At 41.6% G+C, this 25,057-nt stretch overlaps 2 protein-coding genes across 11 annotated transcripts in view; one reads left to right on the plus strand and one right to left on the minus strand.

Annotated features, from left to right (window-relative positions):
- LOC119966057 (heterogeneous nuclear ribonucleoproteins A2/B1-like) overlaps positions 1 to 6,242 on the minus strand; it is a 36,301-nt gene extending 30,059 nt beyond the window's left edge. For 5 of the 9 annotated variants that reach the window (XM_038797243.1, XM_038797246.1, XM_038797245.1 and 2 more), the window contains exons 1-3: positions 6,039 to 6,241; positions 1,323 to 1,436; positions 793 to 939 (exon numbers count right to left, since the gene is read on the minus strand). In XM_038797243.1, coding sequence (XP_038653171.1) covers positions 793 to 939; positions 1,323 to 1,436; positions 6,039 to 6,044 — 267 coding nt within the window. In that variant the 5' untranslated portion in view covers positions 6,045 to 6,241. Of the gene's footprint in view, positions 1 to 792; positions 940 to 1,322; positions 1,437 to 1,670; positions 1,738 to 6,038 lie in introns of those variants that run through there. The other 4 variants (XM_038797239.1, XM_038797238.1, XM_038797242.1 and 1 more) reach the window with 3 other exon arrangements.
- Positions 6,243 to 6,763: 521 nt separating this feature from the next.
- On the plus strand, positions 6,764 to 22,887 carry LOC119966058 (chromobox protein homolog 3-like). Of its 2 annotated transcripts, XM_038797247.1 has the most exons (6): positions 6,764 to 6,870; positions 8,171 to 8,252; positions 13,293 to 13,434; positions 14,873 to 15,038; positions 20,611 to 20,708; positions 21,656 to 22,887. In XM_038797247.1, the coding sequence occupies exons 2-6, from the start codon at positions 8,201 to 8,203 to the stop codon at positions 21,783 to 21,785; spliced, it is 588 nt and encodes a 195-aa protein (XP_038653175.1). In that variant the 5' UTR covers positions 6,764 to 6,870; positions 8,171 to 8,200; the 3' UTR covers positions 21,786 to 22,887. The 2 variants fall into 2 exon arrangements, with proteins under 2 accessions (XP_038653175.1, XP_038653176.1); XM_038797248.1 differs by lacking the exon at positions 8,171 to 8,252 and having other exon boundaries at positions 6,799 to 6,870.
- Positions 22,888 to 25,057: the final 2,170 nt, after the last annotated feature.

A 25,057-nucleotide genomic window follows, 5' to 3' on the forward strand; every position in this document is an offset into this window, starting at 1 on the left:
CAGGCTAATGCTCTGGGGACATTGGTTTGAATTCCACCGTGGCAAATGGTGGAAATTATTTTTTGTCGCCGAAGATAAGCATGCAGGTGCAGCAGGGGTAAAGAAGGCAAATGGTATGTTGGCCTTCATTACGTGAGGATGAGAGTACAGGTATGCTTTGCTGGAATCATACATGGCCTTGATGAGACAGCACCTGGAAGCTTGCGTGCCGTTTTGGTCTCCTTATCTGAGGAAGAATTTTCTTGCGAGAGGGAGTGCAGTGAAGGTTTACCAGATGCGGGACTGACATACGAAAGTCGGTTGGGATTATATTCCCTGGTGTTCAGAAGAATGAGGTGGGGATCTCATAGAAACCTATCAAATTCTAACAGGACTAGACCGGGTTGATGCAGGAAGGATGTCCCCAATGGTGTGGAGTCCAGAATCAGGGGTCACAGTCTGAAGATATGGGGTAGACCATTTAAGAGCTAGACAAGAAATGTCTTCACCCAGAGTGGTGACGCTGTGGAATTCACTACCACAGAAAGTAGTTGAGGCCAAAATATTGTATGTTTTCAAGGAGCTAGATATAGCTCTTAGGGTGAAACAGGATTAAAGGATAAGTGCACATGCGTGTGTGTGGTGGGGGGGGGCAGGAACAGACTAGGATGATCACATGATTATAATGAATGGCAGAATACGCTCAAAGATCTGAATAGCCTACTCCTGCTCCTATTTTAAAATGCAGGAATTTACAACCATGACACAACATTCAAGTATTGAATCCAATGTTTTCCCCTCATTAAAACTCACTTCTCTTGCGACTGCTCGTTTAGGCTCCACTACGCGGCCATCAATTTTATGAGGCCTAGCAGCCATTGCATCGTCAACTTCTTCAGGAGTAGAGAATGTCACAAATCCAAACCCTCTTGATCGCTTGGTCTGAGGATCCCTCATTACCTGGAAATATTGTAACTTGTAATTTCATGCTGTATCACTTTTGAATAAAGTATAAGGAACTAATATTTGTCCTACAACACCAGTGCATTAGGTGGTCTTCATGGATAGACAGGGTTTAGTTAACAGCCTAGCCGAGGAAGTTGCACTTCCAAGTGCTTCCTTGTAGGCAAGGATCAGCAATAGGCACATCACAAGGTCAATTTCAGGCAACTAGCTCTCTGTGCTTCTCTTGACATTGGCAAATGCTTGGCGAAAACAGCTCAAGTTGAGAAAAACAGCAGCAACTGACCATTTCTGGCTTTTTGAATACTTACACAAATTTAGTCTTAAAATGACAATCAAAACAATTTCAACATGTTTACATACAAGTTTTCAAAACTTACCACACAATCTGTAAGCTTTCCCCATTGCTCAAAGTGGCCTCTCAAATTATCTTCAGCAGTATTAAAGCTAAGGCCACCTATGAACAGCTTGCGATACTGTTCCTTATCCCTGTTCTGCAGAGAGAAAGAGTTTTAACTGCTTAATTAGATGTGGTACTCATTCTCTTTAATACCAAGACAACCTGCAAAGTTACAACAAAGGTGGGGAGGGTATTGCAGTACTAAAGCTAGGACAGTAGTTGGGGACCGGTTTAGCTCAGTTGACTAGACAGCTGGTGCCTTATGCAGAGCAAGGCGAGCAGCGCAGGTTCATTTCCCATCCCAGCAGAGATTCTCATGAAGGCCCACCTGCTCAATCTTGCCCGAGGTGTGGTGATCCTCAGGTTACATCACCAGTCAGCTCTCCCCCTCAAAAGAAAAACAGCTGATGGTCATCTGGGACTATGGAGACTTTACCTAGTTCTGGGGCAAAAGCATACTTGGGGGTTACAAGATGTTTGACAAAAGGTCTACTATTTTCTCTCCATTGAGTGGCCAGTGAAGTACTTGATAAGTGTTGATTTCTTACCTGCCTTGGGAAGATAGATAGCCGAATACTTGTTGAAATATGCAGATGTTTTCCCCATTGCTGAACAAACGCAACAAATTCCCATACAAAAGTCTTTATCTGATCTCAAGATGGCAGAGGTAGGGAGGACTCTTTCCTGCACTGTGAACCCTTTCAACAAATCCTTTACATCCTGTTACAAGGCTTCAACTTGGCCTTATGATTGTGGACCAAGGTCCAGAGATCTCAGAGGAATTCTACAAAGTTAGAAATGATGCAGGACATTGCTAAGCTACCTTTAGTCAGGACCCACATCCCACCAAAAGTATCCAGTTCTCCCTTAAATGCTCAATTACCTGAGTGATCATACCATCTGATATGTAGTTCTGAATTAGCTGCAAATTTCAGCCCCACAACAAACTTCATTCCCTCACCACCTATCCTCCCCAGCCTCAAGTTGGACCAGACCATTCAAAAGTTTGCTTTCTATTTGACACCAAGTTGAACTTCCATCCTCATATTCTATCACCATAAACATTCACTCCTGCATCACTGCTTCCAACACTGATTCAGTTTATCTGTTACGGAGAATCTCATTCACCTTTGGTTATCTGCAGACCAAATTATTTCATGCTATCTTAGCCAATCTTCCATCTCCCAGCCTTGATCTCATCCAAAACTTTGCTGCCTATGTTGTCGACTGTCACCCATCATCACTGTCCTCACTTGCCTGTATTGATGCTGAGTACACCCGTCACAAATATGTATTTCTCATCTGCATTAAAACCCCATCACAGACTTGTCGCTCCACATCTGTTATTTCCCACAACCATCCAATAACTCTGGTAGCTCCAATTTTGCACTCATGGATCTCCATTTGCCCCATTACTGGCAGCCATCCAAGCTCATGCTGGAATTCCCAACTCACTTTCTCTCCTCCATAACAATCTCACTTTGACCAGGTTTTTGGTTGCCTGTCCTAATATCTTTTGAGAAGGTGTCAATTTTGGTCTGATTACACTCCTGCGATGTCAGGACATTTTAGTATTTCACATGCAATATATAAATGCAAACTGCCATCATTGACAGCATATTCTTTGCTTCATATTACATACAGGTGTATACGTTAAATTATGCAAGTCCAGATTGAGGGATTTACTGTTATGCCCCTGGGTTGTCATGTTTCGTTGTTCAAGTAGGCAGGACAGCTTGAGACAACTCCCACAAGTCAAACAGACCTGTTTACAGAAACAAACCAAAAAGGCATTTATGTCAGATTTGAATGAGACAGTAACCACACACGGGCAGCACAGTGGTTAGTATTGTTGCTTCACAGTGCCAGGGACCCTGGTTTGATTCCAGCTTGGGTCACTGTCTGTGTGTAGTCTGCACGTTCTCCCGTGTCTGCGTGGGTTTCCTCTGGGTGTTCCGGTTTCCTCCCACAATCCAAAGATGTGCGGGTTAGGTGGATTGGCCATGACGTTACCTCAAGTGTCCAAAAGTTAGGTGGGGTTACTGGGATAGGGTGGGATTGTAGGTTTAAGTAGGGTGCTCTTTCAATGGCCGGTGTAGACTCAATGGGCCAAATGGTTTCCTTCTGTACTGTAAATTCTATGATATGCATTTGTTTTATACACAGTAGGAAAGATTCGGAAAAAATATAGTTATTTTGAAGTATTAGGAAAGCATTGACTTTTAAATCAATCAGAGAACTCGAACACGGATTAACGTTCATATGATGTGAATTGTCAAGTTATATTTTTGAAACTGACTAGGATTTGGCAATTTTCCAACTGGTGCTTGGAAACGCAAGCCAATCAAGAGTGGAATTTCTTTGTGAGGGTTAAATATAGTATTATACACATCCAAGAAAATCAGATTGTCTCATTGGTACATTAAGTCATACTGGTCTGAGAGATATATACAAGTGGCATTTTACCACATTGCACAACGCTAAGATAGGTCTGCATCCTGCAAGACCATAAAGTAATTTAGAGATATGCTAAAGACAAATAGATTTAAACCATTATAGGTCAGATAAATTTACAGATTAGAATTCACTCAGCAGTTTCAAGACCACCAGATATCCCAAAACACTTAACATCCAATGAAGTACATTTGATTGTGTAGCCACTGTTGTAATGCAGGAAATTAGGCAGCCAATTTGCAAATAGTAAGCTCTCAAATGTAACCATAACAAAATCTGTTTTTGTGAGGTTGATGAAGGAATATCAACCAGGGTACCAGCAATAACACCTGCGTCTCCTCTTTTGAAGCAGTTACATGGAATCATTTTCAACCGACTGAGGCAAGTCAGAGCTGTGGTTTGACATCTCATCCAAAAGATGGGGTCCCGATAGTAGGTTACTCCCTCAGTACTGCACTGGAGCATTAGCCAAGATTCAGTAGTGCACTGTAGCGTCAACCAAGATTATTGTGTTCAAGTCATACAGTAGGACTTGAACTCAAAGCTTGTCGATTCTAAAGAACCGGTGTACGAGATTCAAGTTTGGGCTTATCGCTGACATTTAGAAGAATGGAAGGAGATCTGATCGTGGTACATAAAATACTGAGAGAGATTGATAAAGTAAACGTAGACCGAATGTTTCCCCTGCAGGGAATCTAGATATAGGTTGAGAGGCAGTAGATTTGAAACTGAGATGAGGGAATTACTTCTCGCAGAGGGTGATGAATTTGTGGAACTCGCTACCTCATCGTGCGGGAGTCTGAATCAAGAAATGGTTTCAAGATCAATATATTTGTTGTTTTTTTTAAATAACAGGTTAAAAAGGATATGGGAACAGGCAGAGGTGGATTTGAGACCAGGAAGATAACAGCCATGATCTGATTTAATGGCAGAGCAGGCTCAAAGGGCTGAATTGCAAATTTCTGCTCCCAATTCCCAAGAGACAGACATGTTATTAACAGAGTCACACCTGGCAAGCTAAGCATAACTCAGAATAAATTCCCGTACCAGCCTTCCCGAACAGGCGCCGGAATGTGGCGACTAGGGGCTTTTCACAGTAACTTAATTTGAAGCCTACTTGTGACAATAAGTGATTATTATTATAAATGTAGACTTCCATTTTTTTCTAGTTTTGGCCTTCAACGCCGTTCCAAGGAAATGTAACAATCCCTATTTCATGTTTTGTAATAGAGGCACCTCAGCCCTCTGGCCATATGGATTTAACAACTTCAGTAGCAAGTGGTGCTCATGTGGAGCATTTCTCACAGAACAAGTGAGGAGCAAATTAATGGTAGGATGATGCTTGATGTGGGAGCACTCTGCCTCCGACATGTCTATTCAGCTTTGGTAGTTCAACTTTTTTTTTTGTTTTATATTTTTCAATTAAGGTGCAATTTAGCACAGGCAACCCTGCACATCTTTTGGCTTGTGGGGGGTGAGACCCACACAGAGGGAGAATGTACAAACTCCACACAGACAGTGACCCGGGGCCAAGATCGAACCCAGGTTCTTAGCGCCATGGGGCATCAATTCTAACCATTGCACCACCGTGCTTCCCTTTTACTAAAAAGTTCTACCTACCTCAAGTTACCCTCCTTCCCTTTCTCCTCCAAACCAGCCACAACTTGGTTTCTTCCCTACCACCTCTCCTTTAGCCAGAAGCCTCAAGGGCGGCTTAAGTGCTTTATAACTACAAATCATATTAAGTGTTAATTCTGTACTTTCCTTCAATGTTGCATTGTGTGTTTTTGGTGGTGAGAAGATTCAAACCTGGACTGTAAAATACTCATGGTAAATATGGAATGTTTGCGACTAGACTTGTTGACCGTTTATTAAAAGATCGGGCTCAATCCCCGAAATGCTATGAGCATTCGCACTTCCCGAAACAACGGGAAATAGCTCTCTGGATATCGTGGGCAAACCGACAATAAACTAAACACCCGAGGAGCGCCACCTGGAAATGCGATGTTGATGATCTAAACGTTACTCCAACGTTTCCAAAGAGGCGACGAGATTGTTCTTCGGCTCTTCACCTACTCACTCTCCCCACCCCCCAGAGATAACGGACTCCAGTTAACTACCGTTCACAGCGCAACGACCCGTTTTCTCTTCAACCACCACGGATTTTAATTCAAATCTTTCGTAATTTATACACTTAAAAAATACCACCCACAACCTCGTATTCCTTCTTTCTATCCCTTACCTCCATCCTGCTCGGAATATATATATTTTTTATAAACAAAGGCTATACTTCAACTGAAAGCGCTTCGCAAATAACGTTATATCGATAAAAGTTCGCGTTGCGGCTAAAGAAAATCGGTGAAAGAGACGAGCTGGGAACCGCAGCCTCCCAACCGCTGCCGCCAACGCCGCTCAACTCTTTCTAGAAGCTTCCCTCAGTCCCACAAAATGGGTGCTCGCTCGTCACGTGAGGCCGATCCGCCAACGGAAAAAAAGATGGCGACTCAAGCCGACAGGATTCGAAAAACAAAAGCCCGAAAATGCAAGAAAATCATTTCACGATCACGGTTCCTAACAAGAAAATATATATATTTTTAACATGTGCTGCACCCCTTCACTGATCACAATAATTAGGCCACCGGGCTTTTGGCGGAAGGAGCCGAAGTTGCTTCGCGCATGACGCAATTTAAAATCACTTTTTCAATTTTTTCCAGGCGATGTTGGCGAAGGATATGATTTCTCCCGCATGAAAAAACAGTTCAATCCATTGATGTAGTTTGTAAAATTAATTCCCCCAAAATTTAATCTGGATCACGTGACGGGCGCGAGTGCTTGAAAAATAAAATGACGCTATTTTTGAACCCCCCAAAAGGCAGATTTTCAACTTTAACGCCCAAATACCAGGTAATAAATAGCTTGTGTTGAGTTAAATTGTATAAATTACAAACGGGGGTGCCTTGTGGAGAAGTGTGCGCATGCGCGTGGCGTCAGCGCGTGTTTTTGGCGGGACTGCAAGTGAAACCCAGAGAGAGAGAGAGGAGCCCGGCTGGTGGAGTGACACTGAATCTGGGCAGGTAGGGCAGGCTGCTAGCTTGCAAGCCAGCCGAATAGAGTTTCACTGCTTACCACAGTCCCGTGGCTCCCGACCCCCAACCTAAACCGCACAGTGCGGGCCTAGCAGCTCCCCGGCTGTTTCAGATTAAATCGCCCAACTGATTAAAAACTTCCATTTAAATAATGAGTAGACCAGAATGGTGTAGGCCCTAGACTCAGTAGATTTTTTATTTGTGTGCCCGCTGCGTAGCGGGAGCTCACGGAAGTTTCTCCATTATAATCAGCTGAATCTGTGTGTGTGGTTTTTTTTTAGTGTTTATTTTGGTTGTTGAGCGAAGGTTTCAAGGACTTGTTCCTTATTTATCTTGTTGGGTGGGGGAGTGGTGATGAAGATGGTCGATCATTCGCGGCGGGGGCATTTTGCACCCACCATGATATCACGTATCTGGGGGAATTGAGTTCAGTTTTTGTTCAGTCAAGAACTGTTTTGTATTTTATTCCCGTTGTTTGTGTGTGTTTTTTTTGTCGTTGCACAAGTTATTTATGCAAAACTAAGGTTGATGCGTAACTAGGCCGTTTAAGCGAGATTTTAATCCCTCCCTGGTGCGGAAGTCGGTTACTTGCATTTGCTTAATAAACACTGAAAATTAATGATCAAGCTGACACTTTCGAGATCCAGCTGAATCGTGAAGGGGGCATGAACGGAAATTCAGCTTGAGGCTTGGAGTTATTTTTAATTCGTTTTTCCAATATGGGGAAAGTCGAAGGAAAGTTATAGGTTTATTTCTTCGGTTCTCGGAGAACACCACTAAAAAACAACTTAAAATGGTGAACGAGCGAATCTTTTCGGATTAGGCAAGAAAAGTGGAATTCGGCGGTTAAGCGTAGTCACAAATAAAGTTTTTTTTCCCGGTGGCCAATTAGTTGGTGTGATCATGTTGACAGGGTTGTCAATGGTCTGTGTACTCAGTTTTGTAATTACTATTGTGCCTCAGAATAGTTGTCTTTAAAATTTGGCAAAAGTTTGACTTTGTATTAAATTTACACATCTGTGCTTGAATCCATGCTACACAACAGGAACAAATTTATAAATTTGAATTCATTGATTTGATATGATTTTGCTTTAGGAATGTTTCTGGCCAGTTAACTGATCTAGATTGGGTTCCTATAACCTTTGCCATCTTGCACTATGTATCCCTTTTCTATTAAAAAAAAGTCTGAGTTTTACAATAGTTAATATCATGTTTACACCAAAATGTAAATGTTTGAAATGCTGACTTTGTATATCTATGTGAGCAATTGCTGATTATTTTTTCCTAGGGACTTGAGTAGGCGGATACAAAGTAGAAGATGACCACGGTTGAAGATTCCTTTTTTTCTCCTATTAGCCTTGTTTCTACTAGTGAGTTAATCCATGTTTACAAATAATAAAACACAAATACATCATGTTATATCCCATTTACAGTACCTAACCATTTGACAATATGTAGAACATTGAGTAAAATTTGTTTGTCAACTCCCATGCCCTAAACAATGAAAACCTGAGTTCCTGTTGTGGTGCCAGGTCTACCATTCTGAGTACAGAATGAGGTTGACATTTTCTCTTGGGACAATGACTTTTCATGCAATTGACACCATTCAGAGATAGTTATTGTGCCACGAGTTGACAAAGGACTTGCAAATTGAAAATCTGCCATTTTGTTATTTGAATTTGTTAAATATTCAAATTCTGATGGTCAGCTGTTCATCCAGGATCTAACATAGAGCTCGTAAGTGGGGAATATCATGGATGTGTTCAGTGGAACTAGGAAAAATGCTCAATTATATTTTTAGATTTGTTATTGGAACTTAAATATGCTTGGTGTGGTTCTTTGTAACGATGTGTATACATTAACAAAAACCTTTTGTGAAACAAATGCAGAAGCTCGCAACTTCAGATAAATGTACTCCTTACTTGTCTATCTTCCTGACAACCAAATTCTGAAACTTGATGGTGTGTTACAGTTCACTCTAGTCTGAGCTGCTATGGCAACATGCACTTTAACATGTATGTTGCAGTCTGGAGCTATGGATAGTGATTGAAGAGGTGCCAGTGTTGTTCCCAGTACCTGGCTGACCAGGAATATTGCCTGCTCTTATTGCTATTGGCGTGTGTCGTGTTGGAAGTTTGACTATTATGAATGTACCTTGACCATTAAATCCTGGGGTGGGACTCTAATTCAGAGCTTCGAGCCAAACGGCTGAAATACTACCCACTGCTCTACAAGACCTCTTTTACTCATTGTACTTAAATCCACCCAATTCGGATGTGAAACTCTTAAAGACAAAAGAAATGGGAACAGGAGTCGGCTGTTTGGCCCTCAAGCCTGCTCCGCCATTCAAGAGGATGGCTGCTTCTTGTCCTTTTTTCTTGTGCTGTTAGATCCAAGTTACAGTTCAACTGTAGAAACAAAAGTGTTCTACTTTGTAAAATGGGAATAATTCTATAGAACAATATACCCTGATCAACTGCTGACAAGCCATCACTTAACATCTTTCAGTTTTATGGATTGACAGTATTGAAATGGAACAAGATAACTTGGATTTCCTTCGCCCAGGAATTTTAATGAAAGGTTCAACATTGAGTACTCCTGAAATGTTAAAATTGCAGGTGCTGTCTGTGTTTGGTTTAGTCAAAAGTGAATAAATGACTAATGATGGAGTAGTAATATTTTGGTTTCAGGGCAGTATACATGGTTTAAATTCTGAAAGTAATTTTTAGACTTCTCTGCATCCCTATCTCCCCGTGCTTTATTGGAGTGCAGTTTTCTAAGATCCATTTACATGTGGTGCTTGTCATTTAGCATTCGCTGACTGGAAAGTGGGCTTTGTAGCCAAACTTAATCTTGTCCTTTTCTTAATATTGATGTGCACTTCAGGATAGCTAAAATAAGTTTGTTCTTTTCCCTTTTAACCTAGAGGAACTGAGTTATATCTCTTATCCCAGTTAGGATTAGCTAGTGTAGGCCGGAATTAAATCATAGGGCTTATCTAATATGTATGGCTCAGCTATTCACTGCATAAAATACTGGAAGGAAAACTCCTAAGTGATTGCTTTACCCAAAGTTGATTTGGCTTATTCCCACTGTTGCATGTATGTGATCCTCAAACAGTAATAGGGGTTAGTCAATTATTTTTGTAGAAAAGGATGGTAAGGGGGAAACAGGCTTTCGAGCTTACAACTTGCAACACAAAATGCAGCACGTTTTCAGTCACCTTGAAACTGAGTATAGGAAATGCTGTCAAATTTTGGTGATGGGGAGATGTGAAAGAGAAGGGGAAATTACGACCAATTTCAATTCACTGATTCCAAATGTCTGTCTGTACGCATGCTTTCAGCAGGAATGTCAAACTATTACTAGGTTTTCATCCTCGGGGGCACTACCTGGAAGCTTGTGTTGCTGAGCACAAACAAGAGATTGAATTTGCGTACAGTATTTTTCCTCTTTGTTCAACAATTAGCCAAACTGCTATTGTGGTGGCTTAAATATAAAAAAAACAAACTAGTAGGGATCTTAATAGTGCAGTGAGTTAGACAATTTCCTTTGTCTTGGAAAACTAAACCAGTTGATTGGAAAAACATTTTTGTTTACTCTTAAGGGTCCTAATACAAAGCCGACTAGCCAAAGACACCAAAAAAAGTGGACCAGTGACTTTTCTTCATTTTCTCTCCCCCTCCCCCGCCTCCCTTGAATTTCTATATGGTTATTTTAGCACATTTACAATTGATCTTGAATGGATGAAATGAACTATAAAATGCAACAGAATTGCAAAACAATTTTAAATGATCCAAATTTTGATTCCCAAAGAGCACATCTTACTATCTTTTCCTGGGTTGATTCTTATTTTTCCCCATAAAAATAGCATGCATATTTTCTTTTACCCCATAAATTAGTTTGTTTCAAAATCTCTAACAGCAGTAATTGTTGTTTGGGTTAGCTCTAGCTTATTTCCTGAGCCACAGAATGCATTTGTAGACCATTAAAATCCTTAGGAGGGCCATCCTAGTTTTTATACGCCCAGGATAACCAACAAAACCGTTCTGAGGGACATGTGCTTTCCATGGTCTGCGCACATATCACTGGTGACTACTATGTCTGCTACAGATTGTTCTGCCTTTCTGTAGGGAGGTTTGCAAATCTTTTCCTTCAGTTCTATTTCACCAGTGCCTTGAATAATTCAAAATTGTTACTGGGCTGGAATTTTCTTGCTAGTTCTGCTGGAATAATGGCTAGAATGGCATGTAAATTATTAGTGCGGAAGGTCAAGAATTACACATTTCAAGGAGCTTGTGCTTTACTTCCAAGTTTCTTCAAATTTTTGTGCCACTTCAGTTACACCTCTGCTGGAACCCTCTTTTGCTTATTAACATAACTCCCATCACATTCATAAGAAATCAGCTGAGTTTGCTGCATTGATGATGAATCTGAATTGGTTGTATATTTACACTCCATTTTTAAGCACCGAGTAACATCTGCCATTTCTGCTGCTTTATGGTGTTTCTATATTTTCCTTTCTGCGTTCTATTTTCTAAATCTTTGAATGAATTTTATGACATCAGAATGGGTCACATTAAAAATTGAAAAGGTTCCGAAATTACTTTTTCTTAAATGTGTGCCTAATATGAATAAATTAAAGAATATGGTTTATGGCTTACACTTTCCTCTAGGTCCTGATCTTTTTTTTTGCTTGCTTATGTTTGGTTTTCCTGCATTCCATTCTCATATTAATGAGATTTTCTGAAATTTTGACAGTGTTGGCTAGCGTGGGAAGTGGTGTGAATTTTGGCATAACTGAGCTGGTTATGCTGTTTGAGGGAATTCAGTCCTTTTGTTTTTCCATCTGAATTATAACACTTGGGTCAACTCAAAATTGATTTGAACTGGAAGTGTCCCAAATGCAAATCATCTTCATGGAGACGTGTTAGAAACCAGTTCCTTTTGAGGATCAGTGTTCCATTGCCCTCCTGGCATGGAAACCAATGTTTAGCTTCCCTGTCTCTGCTCTCTGCTTCAGTTCGACATTCATTTGTGGATGAATGGAGGGTAAAGATAGGACAGTGGAGTAGCCTAATGGCTCAGTACTTAGCCACTGGTCCAGACATTGAGTTCAAATCCCAATAAAGATGTTCAATTCAATAATTCTAGCTGTTTTTGGCTTGCACTATTTGCACTAGTTTAGCACAGTGGGCTAAATAGCTGGCTTGCAATGCAGAACAATGCCAGCAGCGCGGGTTCACTTCCTGTACCGGCCTCACCAAACAGGCGCCGGAATGTGGCAACTGGGGGCTTTTCACAGTAACTTCATTGAAGCCTACTTGTGACAAGTTATTATTAATTCTGATTCTCCAATTGATTTTTCTAATCCGGTTATATGTAGCGTTAATTTATTGAAAGACTAAATTAGAATGCGCCTTCTGATTTTCTGTTTTGTCTGCCTATATCTTACTGATTATTTTAACGTTTTTCTTATTGTGAGTTATTGATAACATTTTGAAATTGTTGCTCGGGTACCTTGTGATTACTTCAATTTCAGTTGGGCATATTTGGCATGGGTTGAAGAGGAGGAGGGAAGCAATTTCTTTGAACAAAAATGAGAATACATGATTAAATGCTCACTTGTGGATCTGTACCTAGATTCTGCAGCATGTAGTACTTCAGTCTTGGGACATGCTTGAACATGTCTCACATCTCGTGTAACAGTTTCAAGTGCAACTATGAGAAGGAGGTCACATGGCCTCCAGAGATTGTGTTCAATACTTGGAGAGCAGACTTCAATTTTGTAAAAGTTTTTTTGGTTCCTCTAACTGTCTACATACACGTGCAGACATGTTTTGAGCATATATTTCCCAACTGCAACATTTAAAATAAATTGGTGGAAGGATTGAACGGGGTGGTGCAGTTTGAGACTTTTAATTTGGCCTAGAGGATGATGCGGTTCATGTCTGAAAGGAATAAAACGTCTTAACATTTGAAGTACTTGGATATGCAATTGAGGTGCATTAGCCTACAAAGCTACAGACCACTTGCATATAGGGACTAACCAACTACACTAAGTGAGTTGGGTGCTGCTGGTGGGCTGTTTGGTTCAACCCTAGATCAGAGCTGTGCAAACCCGAAGTGGAACCTCAAACATCTGTTATTCATACTGTACTTAATATCAGTAGACATCATGAGAGACATAGTCTCCTCAGTCGAATGGCAAAAACAGTGTTTTTAAACCCAAATACTGGCCTTAGCTTGGACTTGATTGTAACATACAAGGTGAGCATGGGGAATTGAGTGTATTGATATTACCAATTTTTGATTTACCATTTCTAAATTTCAGTGCAAATTAAGTACATTTAAACATTGTTATTGCGACTGCTGTGTGCTTTATCATCCTGTCCTTTTTTTTTAAACAGCTAAAATGGGAAAGAAACAAGGTAGCAAGACGAAAAAGTCTGAGGATGTTCAGCCTGAAGAATATATTGTCGAAAGAGTGTTAGACAGACGGGTTGTACAAGGAAGGGTTGAGTACCTTCTGAAATGGAAAGGTTTCACAGAGTAAGGAGTTTTACTGCACAGGCAACCTATTTAATAACTTGTTTTCCTGCTCTTTAATTTCTTTTTCATGGTGAAATGGTTGAATCTTCTGCAGAATTGAACAGTATGGTAAGCTTCTGAGCTCATAACTAAAATTAAATCTGATGTTTGGTAACGCACTTCAAATGGCCGTCAAACTTGATATCTTACTGGCGCTATTAAATATAGTAAAATTGTTTTTTTTTAAATAATTTGCTTCTAACTGAGAATCATAGAATCACTGGAGAATAATAAAATCACTACTATACAGAAGGAAGTCATTTAGCCCACTGAGTTGCACGGACCCTGAAGGAGCACTCTACCCAAGCCCACTTCTCCACCACCTATCCTAATAACCCCTTAAACTAACCTACACATCCCTGGACACGAAGGGGCAATTGAGTATTTTCAATTCACCTAACTTGCACATCTTTGTACTGCGGGAGAAAACCGGAGCACTTGGAGGAAACCCACGGAGACACTGGGAGAACGTGCAAACTCCACACTGACCAGCCTGGAATTGAACCCGGGCCCCTGGCACTGTGAGGGAGCAGTGCTGTGCCACTGTACCACCCCCTGACTGAATCGAGGAGCATATAATCAAGATGTTGAAGTAGTTCTGCGGAGTGCTGTAGCATCCAATCCTTTAGTATCGAGATAGGTTAGTGTGCTGATGACAACAGCAAGCAAGCTCACAAGAGGTTCACAACATTTGAGAAGTTGCAGTCTCTTGATTCCCATCTTTTTTTCTCTTTAATTACAAAATGGCATACTACTTTATGTTGTGCACATAATTCAGCTGCCACATTGCCATATTTTGCATTGGTAATCCCTTAAAGTGATTGTCTTGACACTGTGATCAAAGTCATGGCAGCAGTTCCTTATTCTCTACTCTGCAGCATTGAATATTGGTGTCCCTGGTGTTCCAATGTGCAGCATGATTCATGCTTGTTTGGTAACCTCTTGTGCTGTATGCATTTTACAACATAGCTTGGAGGATACTGTAATCCAGAAATACCCAGTGGCGTAATCCCTGCTGTAGGCTGTATCTGAACAGACCTCTAAATCCAAGCAGACATGAATGTTAAGAAATTTATCTTGGTTCAGCTTTTAAGTTGCATGGACTTGCATTATGGAATCTTAAACAGTTAAGTATGGGATCTTTTTAAACAATGTAAACCTCTAATAATTTAACGTTTCTAGTCATTTTTAAATCTACTTTTTTTTACATTTAATTACTGTTTCTTGGGAAGAACTGGATTGTGCGTGCCAGTGGTACAAATTTCTCGTGTGTTTTGTGTCATGCATTTTCTTTCCCCATCTTTTATTAAACTAATTTAATAACATCCCTGCTAAATATGCTAAAGAGAGTATTCTGAGTATAAACTTATTTAATTTTTTTGATATGAACCTGTTTCAGTGCAGACAATACATGGGAGCCAGAGGATAATTTAGATTGCCCAGAGTTGATTCAGGAGTTTCTGGATTCCCAAAAGGCTACCAAGGAGCGTACTGATGGATTCAAAAGAAAATCTGTCTCTGAAAATGAGAGTGAAGAAAACAAGCCAAAAAAGAAAAAGGATCCAGTAAGCCACTGTCTTCAGATTGATATTTCCAGACTGCTTCAGCTCAAACAGCTTTTATTTACTTTACGACAGGGCTGTGCAAAGTAATTGTCTAATTCTTGTATAAGATTGCAAGCAAGAGCTCTGCTGCCTAGCCACAGCCAGTTCTTTTCTGTGTCTAGTTACTGGGTATATTAAGAGTAGTATCAATGCACTTGGGACTTTAGGCACTTGATTATTCCCATTCCACTCAAACACTGTGAATCTGAGTCAATTAGGAAGTATGTAGCAGATGGTATAAATTCGGGTCATGAGTTTACTACCAATTTACATCAGATTGCCACCTGCCTAACACCTTAGCCCAGAGATAAATTTAATTTATTGCAAATGATGATCAACTTGGTGAGTGGTGTTTTTATGGGACTGCTAGCATTTTGGCATTTGAGATTCCATATGATTGACATTCTGAACATTGGTCTCCCTGTGATACTTTGTAAAATTGTCTTGCTTTGTGTTTATTTTCTTAGTTGGTCCCATGAGTGCTGAATATAAATTATAATGCTGGGAGTTCAGAAGAAATTAACTAAAGAACTGGTGATAGATAAATAAAGGAATGAGTACAAAGAATTTGGGTGTTCCTCTTCTGTTGAAGATGGGTTTTTAAGCAGGGGTTGGTGTTCAGGGAAGAAAGGAATGCCATGCCACCAGTGGTAATGTGGTTGGGGGTAGGGAAACATTGGGGCAAAACTATGATTATGACATTTTGTAGATGAGGGAAGACCTGTTAATTTCAGTGTTGGGAGCAAGCTGCCAATAGGTGAAGGTGGTAATGATAATGATAAAGCTTATAGGTAGATGTTATAATAATATGATGGTCTGAAGTGTTGATGTGGGTAACTGGCAATGAGGTGGCCTCTGTTGGAGAGGTGGAAATGAGCATTCTAGATGACTGATGTGATCAAGAGATTCAAGGAAAGATTATTGTGGGGCTTCAGTAGTGATAGTGGCGATAAAAAGAGAGACTGTTGTAGATGTACTAACTTTATTTAAATGGTAGAAAATGACAGTCCCATAGGACTGCACAGGGGAGGAAAATGGTTCTGTGCATAAAATGACAAAAGTTGGACAACTTCACCACACAGCATAAACTCAATCCATAATGTCAGTAGAAAATTCCAGGCGGTTGACTTCGTCGAACACTGCTGAGGTTGAAGGGAATGAGGTTAAGAAGTATGCTGTGCTTAGTGGAGTATTGGGAGAGTGTCACATGACAACGCTAACCTGTTATGGTGATACGGTGTTAGTTGAACGATAAATGTTGGCCATGAAACCAAGAATATTCCCCTGCTCTTCAAAGGTGCCATATTATCTTCTATCCAGTGTTAGAGACGATAGGGACCAGGAATAGCAACTGAATAGAGAGCAACTAAAGCAGCCCATGGTAATAGTGTTAAGTTTGGCCATGGAAGGAGCAGAAATAGAATCATAGAATAGTATGGAAATAGTAACCAGAGATTAGAAGTAAGTGGGTGAAAGGAGGCGAGATGGTAAGTACTACAAGATTGGTCTCAGACAAAATCAATTATCTGAAGGTGAAGTGGACAACAAATGAAGCTTTAGGAGGTAAATATTCAATTAAGAAAAGGCACCTGCCCCTTAATGATCCTGAAGTACTAAGGATTTTACTGAAGACAATGGTGACACTAATGTTCAAAATGGTGAAAGGAGATCTGACAGTCATTAACTAGGTCAGTTGTGTGTTCCAAGTTTGAAACTCTGTGGTCTAGGGGAGCAAAGAGGGAGTACTACGTAATAATGGTATGGAATCGGTGATCAATTACAAGAGAAGATCTTCAAAAGCAGAGATAAGAGAACAGATGAACAGCAGCTGAAGTGTTAGAATGAGGTAGTGGAGATAAAGTTAAACTCACATGTACTTCTTCAAAGAATCGGCTCATCCTTGCCCTCGTGAGGTGTACTCTGTATACCACCTTCAGCTGCATCAGCCCCAACCTCGCACACAAGGTGGAGGCTTTCACCCTCCGGAGCACCTCACACCAGAACCCCGTCCCCTCCATAATCCTCTCCCAACTCTTCCTCCCACTTTGCTTTGATACCTTCCAGTGGTGCCTTCTCCAAAATAGCTCCATAAACCGCTGACACTACCCCCTTCTCCAGTCCCCCTGTCGTCAGCACCTCCTCCAGCAATGTGGAGGCCGGCTCCTCCAGGAAGTTCTGTATCTCCTTTCTGGCAAAATCTCGAACCTACATTTCCCCCTGCTCCAGCCCATTCTTCGCTTCCAGCTCCTTCAATCCTGCAAACCGACCCTGAAGAAACAAATCTTTTAGTGTCTTAATCCCCTTCTCCTCCCATTTCCAAAAATTTCCATCCCACCTCCCTGGCTCAAATCTGTGGTTCCCCCGAATCAGCATTTGCCGTGACCCTGCCCCCAACCCATAGTGTTGGCGAAACTGCCTCCAAATTCTCAATGAAGCTATTATTATTCCCGTACCAGCCTCCCCGGACAGGCGCCAGAATGTGGCGACTAGGGGCTTTTCACAGTAACTTCATTGAAGCCTACTCGTGACGATAAGCAATTTTCATTTCATTATTACCGGACTCCCAAGTATTTCCCCGGGGCCATCGGGAGTGGCGCTGTTCCTAGTGCTTTCAATCCCGACCCCCTGCACAAACTATCCTCCATTCCGACCCACTGGGAATCAACCCCTCTGACCCAGCTCCGAACCTTGTCCACATTCGCCGCCCACTAGTTGTACAGCAGGTTCGGAAGACCCAAACCCCCTGCCTGCCTTCCCCTCTGTAGCAGCACCTTTCTAACTCTGGCCACCTTCCCTCCCCATATGAACAACGTGATCCCTCAATCTCTCTGAAAAAAGCCTTTGGCAGGCATTGAAAAATAAACAAAAATCGCGGCAATTCATTTTAACCGCCTGTACCCAATCTGCCAGTGACAGAGGGAGACTGTCCCACCTTGCCAGATCAGCTTTCATTCTCCCCACCAAACTAGAAATGTTGTACCTGCAGAGCCCACCCCACTCCCGGGCAACCTGCACCCCCAGGTCTATCAGGCTCATCTTTGCACAACAGGAGGTCCCATTTATCCTCCACAGCACCTCACTCCACACTCTCCAATTGATCTCCCCTCCCAACTCCCCTTGATCTTCACCACCTGCTTGCCTCTTTCTCCCAGGTCCCCACTTGTACATATCCCCAATTCCCCTCTTTCGCACGCTCTCTCCCCCTCTCACCTCTTCCCTCTCCTTTTCTCTCGCCCTCACCCCTCAAACCCTTTCTCGCACAGTGTTGTTAACACTGACATCATTTCCACCCTAAAATGACTCCTTAACTGATTGCATATCGCCACTGGGCTACCTGAATACCTACTCTGAGCCATTGGCAACAATGACGTCACAATAACCGTAAAACTAGATTCCTTACAAGATTCCTCCTCTGATCTAACCTGCTCTAACCCTTCTCCTTCCCACCATTGGCACACCTTATCTACATTCGCCGCCCAATAATAATGAAGCAGGTTCGGCAATGCCAACGCCTCTACCTCTGTAGCGGGGTCTTCGGTCTTCCCCGCCCTTACAAAGTTCGAAAAAAAAGCCTTTGGTATAAACATCGGGACAGGTTGATAAACAAACAAACAGCATAATAATTTTCACCACTTGGGCCCTCCCTGCCAACGTCAACTGTAGTTTATCCCACCTCTTTAAGATCCTTGCTGGCCGCCTCCACCAGATTCGTTAAGTCCTTGTGGAACCCCACCCATTCTCTCGCTACCTGATCCCCCAAATACCTATCCCTCGCTACTGTAAATGGCATCCTTTCCCACCCCCCACCCCCCAAATTTGCCCGCCGTCCCAGCTCATTCACTGGGAAACCTCGCTTTTCCCCACATTCAGTTTATACCCCGAGAACCCTCCAAACCTCCCCAGCTGGCCCATAATCCTTCCCATACATTACAGCGGATCCAAAACATACAGCAAAAGGTAATCAGCATAGAGCGACACCCGATGCTCCCTCTGTCACCTCATATTCCCCTGCCACTCCGCCGAGCCCCCGAGAGCCATCGCTAACGGCTCTATGGCCAGCGCAAACAATAACGGCGACAGAGGGCACTCGTGCCCCTGTGAAGTTAAAGCTACACAAACTCATATTATTAGTTGTTAGGCTCTGCTTTGGTGCCACATCCAGCAACCACACCCATGCCACAAATCTCGGCCCAAAATATCAAACATGTACCGCCACTCCACCCAATCAAATGCCTTCTCCGCATCCATGGAAGCCACCACCTCTGGCACCAGAGCCCCTGACGGATTCATCACCACATTCAACAGTCGTCTTACTCGCAAGTTGCCTTCCTTTCACGAAGCCCGTTTGATATTCTGCAACCATCCCCGGGACAAGATCCTCCATCCTCCCCTTCATCAACTTAGCCAATACTTTCACATCAGTGTTCAATAATGATATGGGCCTACATTCCACCAGATCCTTCACTTTTTTCAAGAAGGGAATTAGTTGCCACATGGTATAAAGCTAATGAAGATTTTGTTGGGGAAGTTGGCATGGATCTTAGCAATTCTTATGTACCAACATGGGGAGAAATAGAATTGGGGGGGGGGGGGGGCGTGATCAGATGGACAAAAGAGATCTGTGGGGATTCGAATCGAGCAGGAAAAGTGATGGAATGTATAGCCAGGTGGAAAGCTAATTTAACAGAGCAGAAAGTGCTGCTTGTGAAACATGTTTCTGTTTTTAGTGCTGCAATGTCTACATAGATTTCAAATTTCTCATTTGAGGCAAGAGGTTTCTTCACACTGCTGTTTGGAGCACAGCATGCTTTGTGCAGTGTTATGGACATGGGGGATCATTGCATCTTTTCCAGAAAAATACTGTGAACCGTTGAAGCTGAGGAGGAAGGTGCTCGGGACTGTTTGAGAGGAGCAGTTGGTTTGAGTTTTGGATTGCATTAGCAAAGGCCTGACATAGTCACAATTAGCTGAACTCTTTTAAACTTCTATAGTTTTGTCCTTTAGCATGGCTCCGCTTAATGGGGAAGCTAATAAAACCTGTTAGGATTAGGTGAAGATTACTGTCCCAAGAGCCAGTGAGCCATGATGGCATTAGGATGTGGTAACAATAACAAATTAGCAAGTGAGGTTGTGGACTTCTGAAGTGTAATAATGTGGTACTGGGACCAAATGAGAGGAGGGCAAGTAATTGAGTAGTGCTGGAATCACCTTGATAGTATTTGAAAATTGGTAACATCTGGGGGAATGAAACACATCCCTACCCACCCATTATTATATACTAAAGCCCATATCAGCTGTAGCATGAACTTAATGGTTTTTCAATCTCTGCTCTTCACCCTTGTCACATCCATCCTCATGTGAAGTTGTTTTAGCCCATGCCAGTTGATCAAAGTTTCTTGAGCTGACAGATTTACTTGGTTCAAACCCTTTTTCCTATTGTATAATCCTTTTTCTGTCATTTGCTTACATTTGTGTGTTCTAAAACTTCAGTTGACTTGTGCAAGTATGTAAATAATCTTTTTCCTTTTAAAAGAATGACAACCAACCAAGAGGTTTTGCAAGGGGTTTAGAGCCAGAACGCATCATTGGCGCGACAGACTCGAGTGGTGAATTGATGTTTCTAATGAAATGGTAAGAATTTCTATTCTGAATCATGCTTGAGCTCGGATTTGATGTGAATTGATAGAAATCTCCAATTGTGTAGTAACAGCATGACAGTGGTGTTGTGACAATGTCACTTGGCTAGCAATCCAGAAGGCCAAGCTAATGCTTTGGGACATGGGTTCAAATCCCACCATGGTGGAGTTGATTTTTTTAATGTAATCTCATTAATAGTGACCATGAAGCTACCATCAAATGTAAAAAAACATCTGGTTCGCTAAAGTCCTTTTAGGGAAGGAAATTTGCAATGTGGTTGATGCTCAACAGCCCTCTGAAGGGCATAGAGATGGGCAACAAATGCTGGCCTTGCCTGCAATGCCCATGTCTCATTAAATAATGCTGCATTTAATATTACCAAAGTATTTCTGATTAAATCTACCTGACGAGAATACTAAAACCTGCAAAAGCCAAATTTGGGCAAGCAAAGGAAAAAAACAACTTTCCAGATCTAGTGCCTTGGCACTAGTCATTGTTGTAATCCAGGAAACCGAGAAACTAGGAACAGGTCATTTCTACCTATTTAAAAATTCCACCTATTCGAAGTGGCCCAGAAGCATTTGCATTATTGCTATATTTATATGATTCCATGGTCACAAAACCGTGGACTACTTTGTTCTGAAACCCTGATCCCACCCTTGAGACTATCTCAATTTCAAATAAACCCAGTAATATCAGGTTGACATTTTAGTAATGAGCTTTAAACAGATGCGGGATTTTAAATGAAAACAAATAGAAATCGTGAATTAGGAGATTGGTGATTATTTCGTCCCATTCATCAATCTGCTGTCCAATATATAGAGCATCTTCAAATGCATTGTGATTAGAACTGCCATGAAGGTTTTAATATATTTTGGGAAATTTGGGCCAATACTACTTGTATTGTGATTGTGAACATTTTTTCTATTTGCATCCTTTAGGAAGGATTCTGATGATGCAGATCTGGTCCCATCCAAGGAAGCCAATGTTAAGTGTCCACAGGTTGTGATTGCATTTTATGAAGAGAGACTGACCTGGCATTCCTATTCCACAGATGATGAGGAAAATTAATTTGCAGTGTACAGTAAAAATAAAGGATGTTGTGGAAAATTTGTGTATTCATGTTCAGAAGTACCGTTATTGTCCAGTTTAAAAACCTGCGCCAAGAATAAAGTTCACCATCTATTTAATGCCCTTTGACTGCAAGGTGAATTTCAGCTGGATAATTTATGCATTCAGACTGGGACATTTGTTACTTAGGATATATTGATTGATTAAATGCATAAATATCAAATGTACTTCTCCTTTTATTGACAATAATAAGGCTGCATTGGCTGTTTCCCAGAAAAATTGTTGTGCACGTCAGCAGCTAGCTTGTATTAGATCTGTCATGAAAATCTGAGTTTAGACCACGGTCACCCTGATTTTAAATAGCTTTTGTGTGAACCTGTTTGCTTACATTGTCAATTTTTTAAAAACTAAACTGCAAGTGGGAAAAATAGCACATGGTGGCTATATTTGGACAAATGATCAGTCGAGTTCCAACTTTCGGTATATTTGGCTCAGCAACCTATTGTGGCTATCTTAATTATTTTAACCATATCCAATTTCTAACGTCACTGTTGTAAAGTTTCATTGGTAGTTTATAAATGTGTGGCTTTGAAATATAATTTTTCATGCATTATTTCTTGAGTTGCAATTCACTCAGGTTTTTTTTTGTTGATGGTTCAAACAACCAAGAAACTGATCAGGCACTTCAGATCCAATAAGTTTGCTGTTGTAATGCAAATAATGAATTGAAACTTGGGTACTTGATTAAAGTTGCCAAGTGCCATTTGACAATAACGGTCACTTGTACATTACAGGCTGTAACTATTCCAAGTTGGCCCTCAGTTCAAGCCTATAAACAGGGATGATCATGAAGTAACTAATCAGTCAAGGAAATTCTGCTCCAATGTTGAGCTGGTGCAGCAATTTGTTCTCAAATTAAGGAATTGTGACCAGTTTTGCAAGTTGGGTTTGAAAGCTGAGCTTTTATTTATAAATTTAAACTTTACAGCAATGTTTTTGTTGAATACTTGTACTGCCCAATTTCTTCCGTGATGTTGATTTCCATTTCTTGTTAACTGTTGAGGAAAAATGTTTAATAAAACTATTTTTGTCTTTTTGAATACAAATGTAATCTTTGTCCCATGACACACATTCAAGCGTCTCAAGCTGAATATGGTAGCATTCGTACTTTAACCAAATGGAATAGAATTAGTACAGGGAGCTGCTTAACTTGTGTTGAGCCTTCTATGCATGCATGCATTTGGATCTGCATTAATACTAATATGATTGGTAAAGATGTCTGCCCACTTTGTTGCAGTTTGGTAATCTGAATGTTTTGCAGGTGATTGGTTGATTATATTATACATAGGAACTCCAGCTTAAGGTGGTCCCACAGCTAAATTTTGAATGGTAAAAAAGAACGTAGGACTCAGAGGTTTATATTAGAACGTGAAAAACTACTTGCATTGATCCTTTTAAAGAAAAGGAAGACGTGCATTTTGCGACCATTGGATGTCTAAGTGCATTGCAGCCAATGAGTTACTTTAATTCAATAAACTCCTACAAACAATGTGATAATGTGTTTTGTGATGTTGATTGAAGGATCAATATTCACCAGGGCACTGGGGATAACTCCCCATATCACTTGAATATTGCCGTGGGATTTTCTTTGCAATCGCCCAAGCTGGCAGGTGCAGCCTCTGTTCACGTCGCATCATCTGAAGGACAGCACCTCTGACCGTACAGTGCTCCCTCAATAGTTCACAGGACACCTTAGACGCCAGAAATTCGGAGCCAAGAAAAGTTTTGCCTCCATTCGATACATCAATCCCACTAGATTACCATGCAGATTCGTTTTTTTTAAAAATCTATCCTTTTTGTGAAATGACAGATAACAACTGTTGTAGCAAGTAATCACCCCCAATCCTCTGAAGATGTGGACAGGATTTTGGGTCAGATCCAGAAATAAGGTCACCTGGGAGTCTCTCCTTCTTCTCCTCCTCCTCTCTTTTCCCCCCCACCCCCCCTCCATGTGGGTACACCGTGGGCAGCATAGTGGTTAGCACAGTTGCTTCACAGCTCCAGGGTCCTGGGTTCGATTCCCGACTTGGGTTACTGTGTGGAGTCTGCATGTTCTCCCTGTGTGTGCATGGGTTTCCTCTGGGTGCTCCCACAGTCCAAAGATGCGTGGGTTAGGTGGATTGGCCATGCTAAATTGCCCTTGGTGTCTACAAAGGCTAAGTGGGGTTACGGGGCTACGGTGGAGCTTTGGGAGGGTGCTCTTTCCAAGGGCCCGTGCAGAGTTGATAGGCTGAAGGGCCTGGCTCCTTCAGCACTAAATTCGATGAACAACCGCACCTCCCTCTCCAAACGCTGATCAGTTGGATGAGTGAATTTCACTGTTCAATTAAGGACAATGGGCAGCCCTCAAGCTGTCGGGCCAAAGGAAGCTCCAGCAGGGATGGAGTAGCAACCTGCCATTACCGATAAGGAGGCCACCTCCATCTTGAGGCACCTTCTCAGCAAGTAGCTTCAGTTTTGAAATAAAATGGCCACAGATGTCAGGGCACACTTAATTTGGATGGGGGGGGGGGGGGGGGGGAGATAACGGCCGGCTGGCTGGAAATGCTCCAAATGTGACATGGGCTCTGTCGTCCAACTGGAAAGTGCTAGTTGACCTCGAATGTCTGGCCCCACATAACTCTTGCCTGAACTGGGCTCCAGCAAAATGGAGGCAGATGGCACCAGCAAACTTGCACACCAGCAGAAAATTATACATGCGCCATTGCTCCCCCTATGTTGAGGTGAAATTCTGCCTGCTTTTTGCTTGAGTAGTTGCATTAATTTGGTTGCTTGGAGTCGTGCTAAAACCACCTGGCTATATGCTGGCAAAGTTATTTCTGGAAGATGTTTCAAGGATGGACCACCTCCAGAATGAGAAGCTTGCTGACCATAAGTAAATAAATTGGTCCCCCATACCATGTTCAATATTCCCACTGTGGAAATGGGTGAGGAGGAGGAAGATGTACAATTAACTTGCACTAAATAAACAGTGATCCCATGGAAATGTTTGCAAAAAAATTGAACATCAAATTTGATATGAAGTACAAAATTAAGGGCCAATTTTTTGGGACAAGTCGTCTATTATCTACTGAATTTTCCACATGCAATTTAACCAGATTGTAACAATATTGCAAATCTTTCTGGAGTTGTACCTCCAGTTCCAGCTAATATTGCAATCAGCTTTCCACAAAGTCAATTCAACTAATTTTGACTAGTCCAGGAATGTGTGC

The sequence above is a fragment of the Scyliorhinus canicula genome, chromosome 5 (genome assembly GCF_902713615.1).
Source record: "Scyliorhinus canicula chromosome 5, sScyCan1.1, whole genome shotgun sequence".
In the NCBI taxonomy this organism is placed as follows: Eukaryota; Metazoa; Chordata; class Chondrichthyes; order Carcharhiniformes; family Scyliorhinidae; genus Scyliorhinus; species Scyliorhinus canicula.

Bases quoted from the DNA above. Each gene is read 5' to 3' on its own strand.
- LOC119966058 (XM_038797247.1), top strand. From the start codon at position 8,201: ATGACCACGGTTGAAGATTCCTTTTTTTCTCCTATTAGCCTTGTTTCT. The intron at 8,253-13,292 runs GTGAGTTAATCC...TTTTTTAAACAG, and splicing joins TATTAGCCTTGTTTCTACTA to CTAAAATGGGAAAGAAACAA. The intron at 20,709-21,655 runs GTAAGAATTTCT...TGCATCCTTTAG, and splicing joins TTGATGTTTCTAATGAAATG to GAAGGATTCTGATGATGCAG.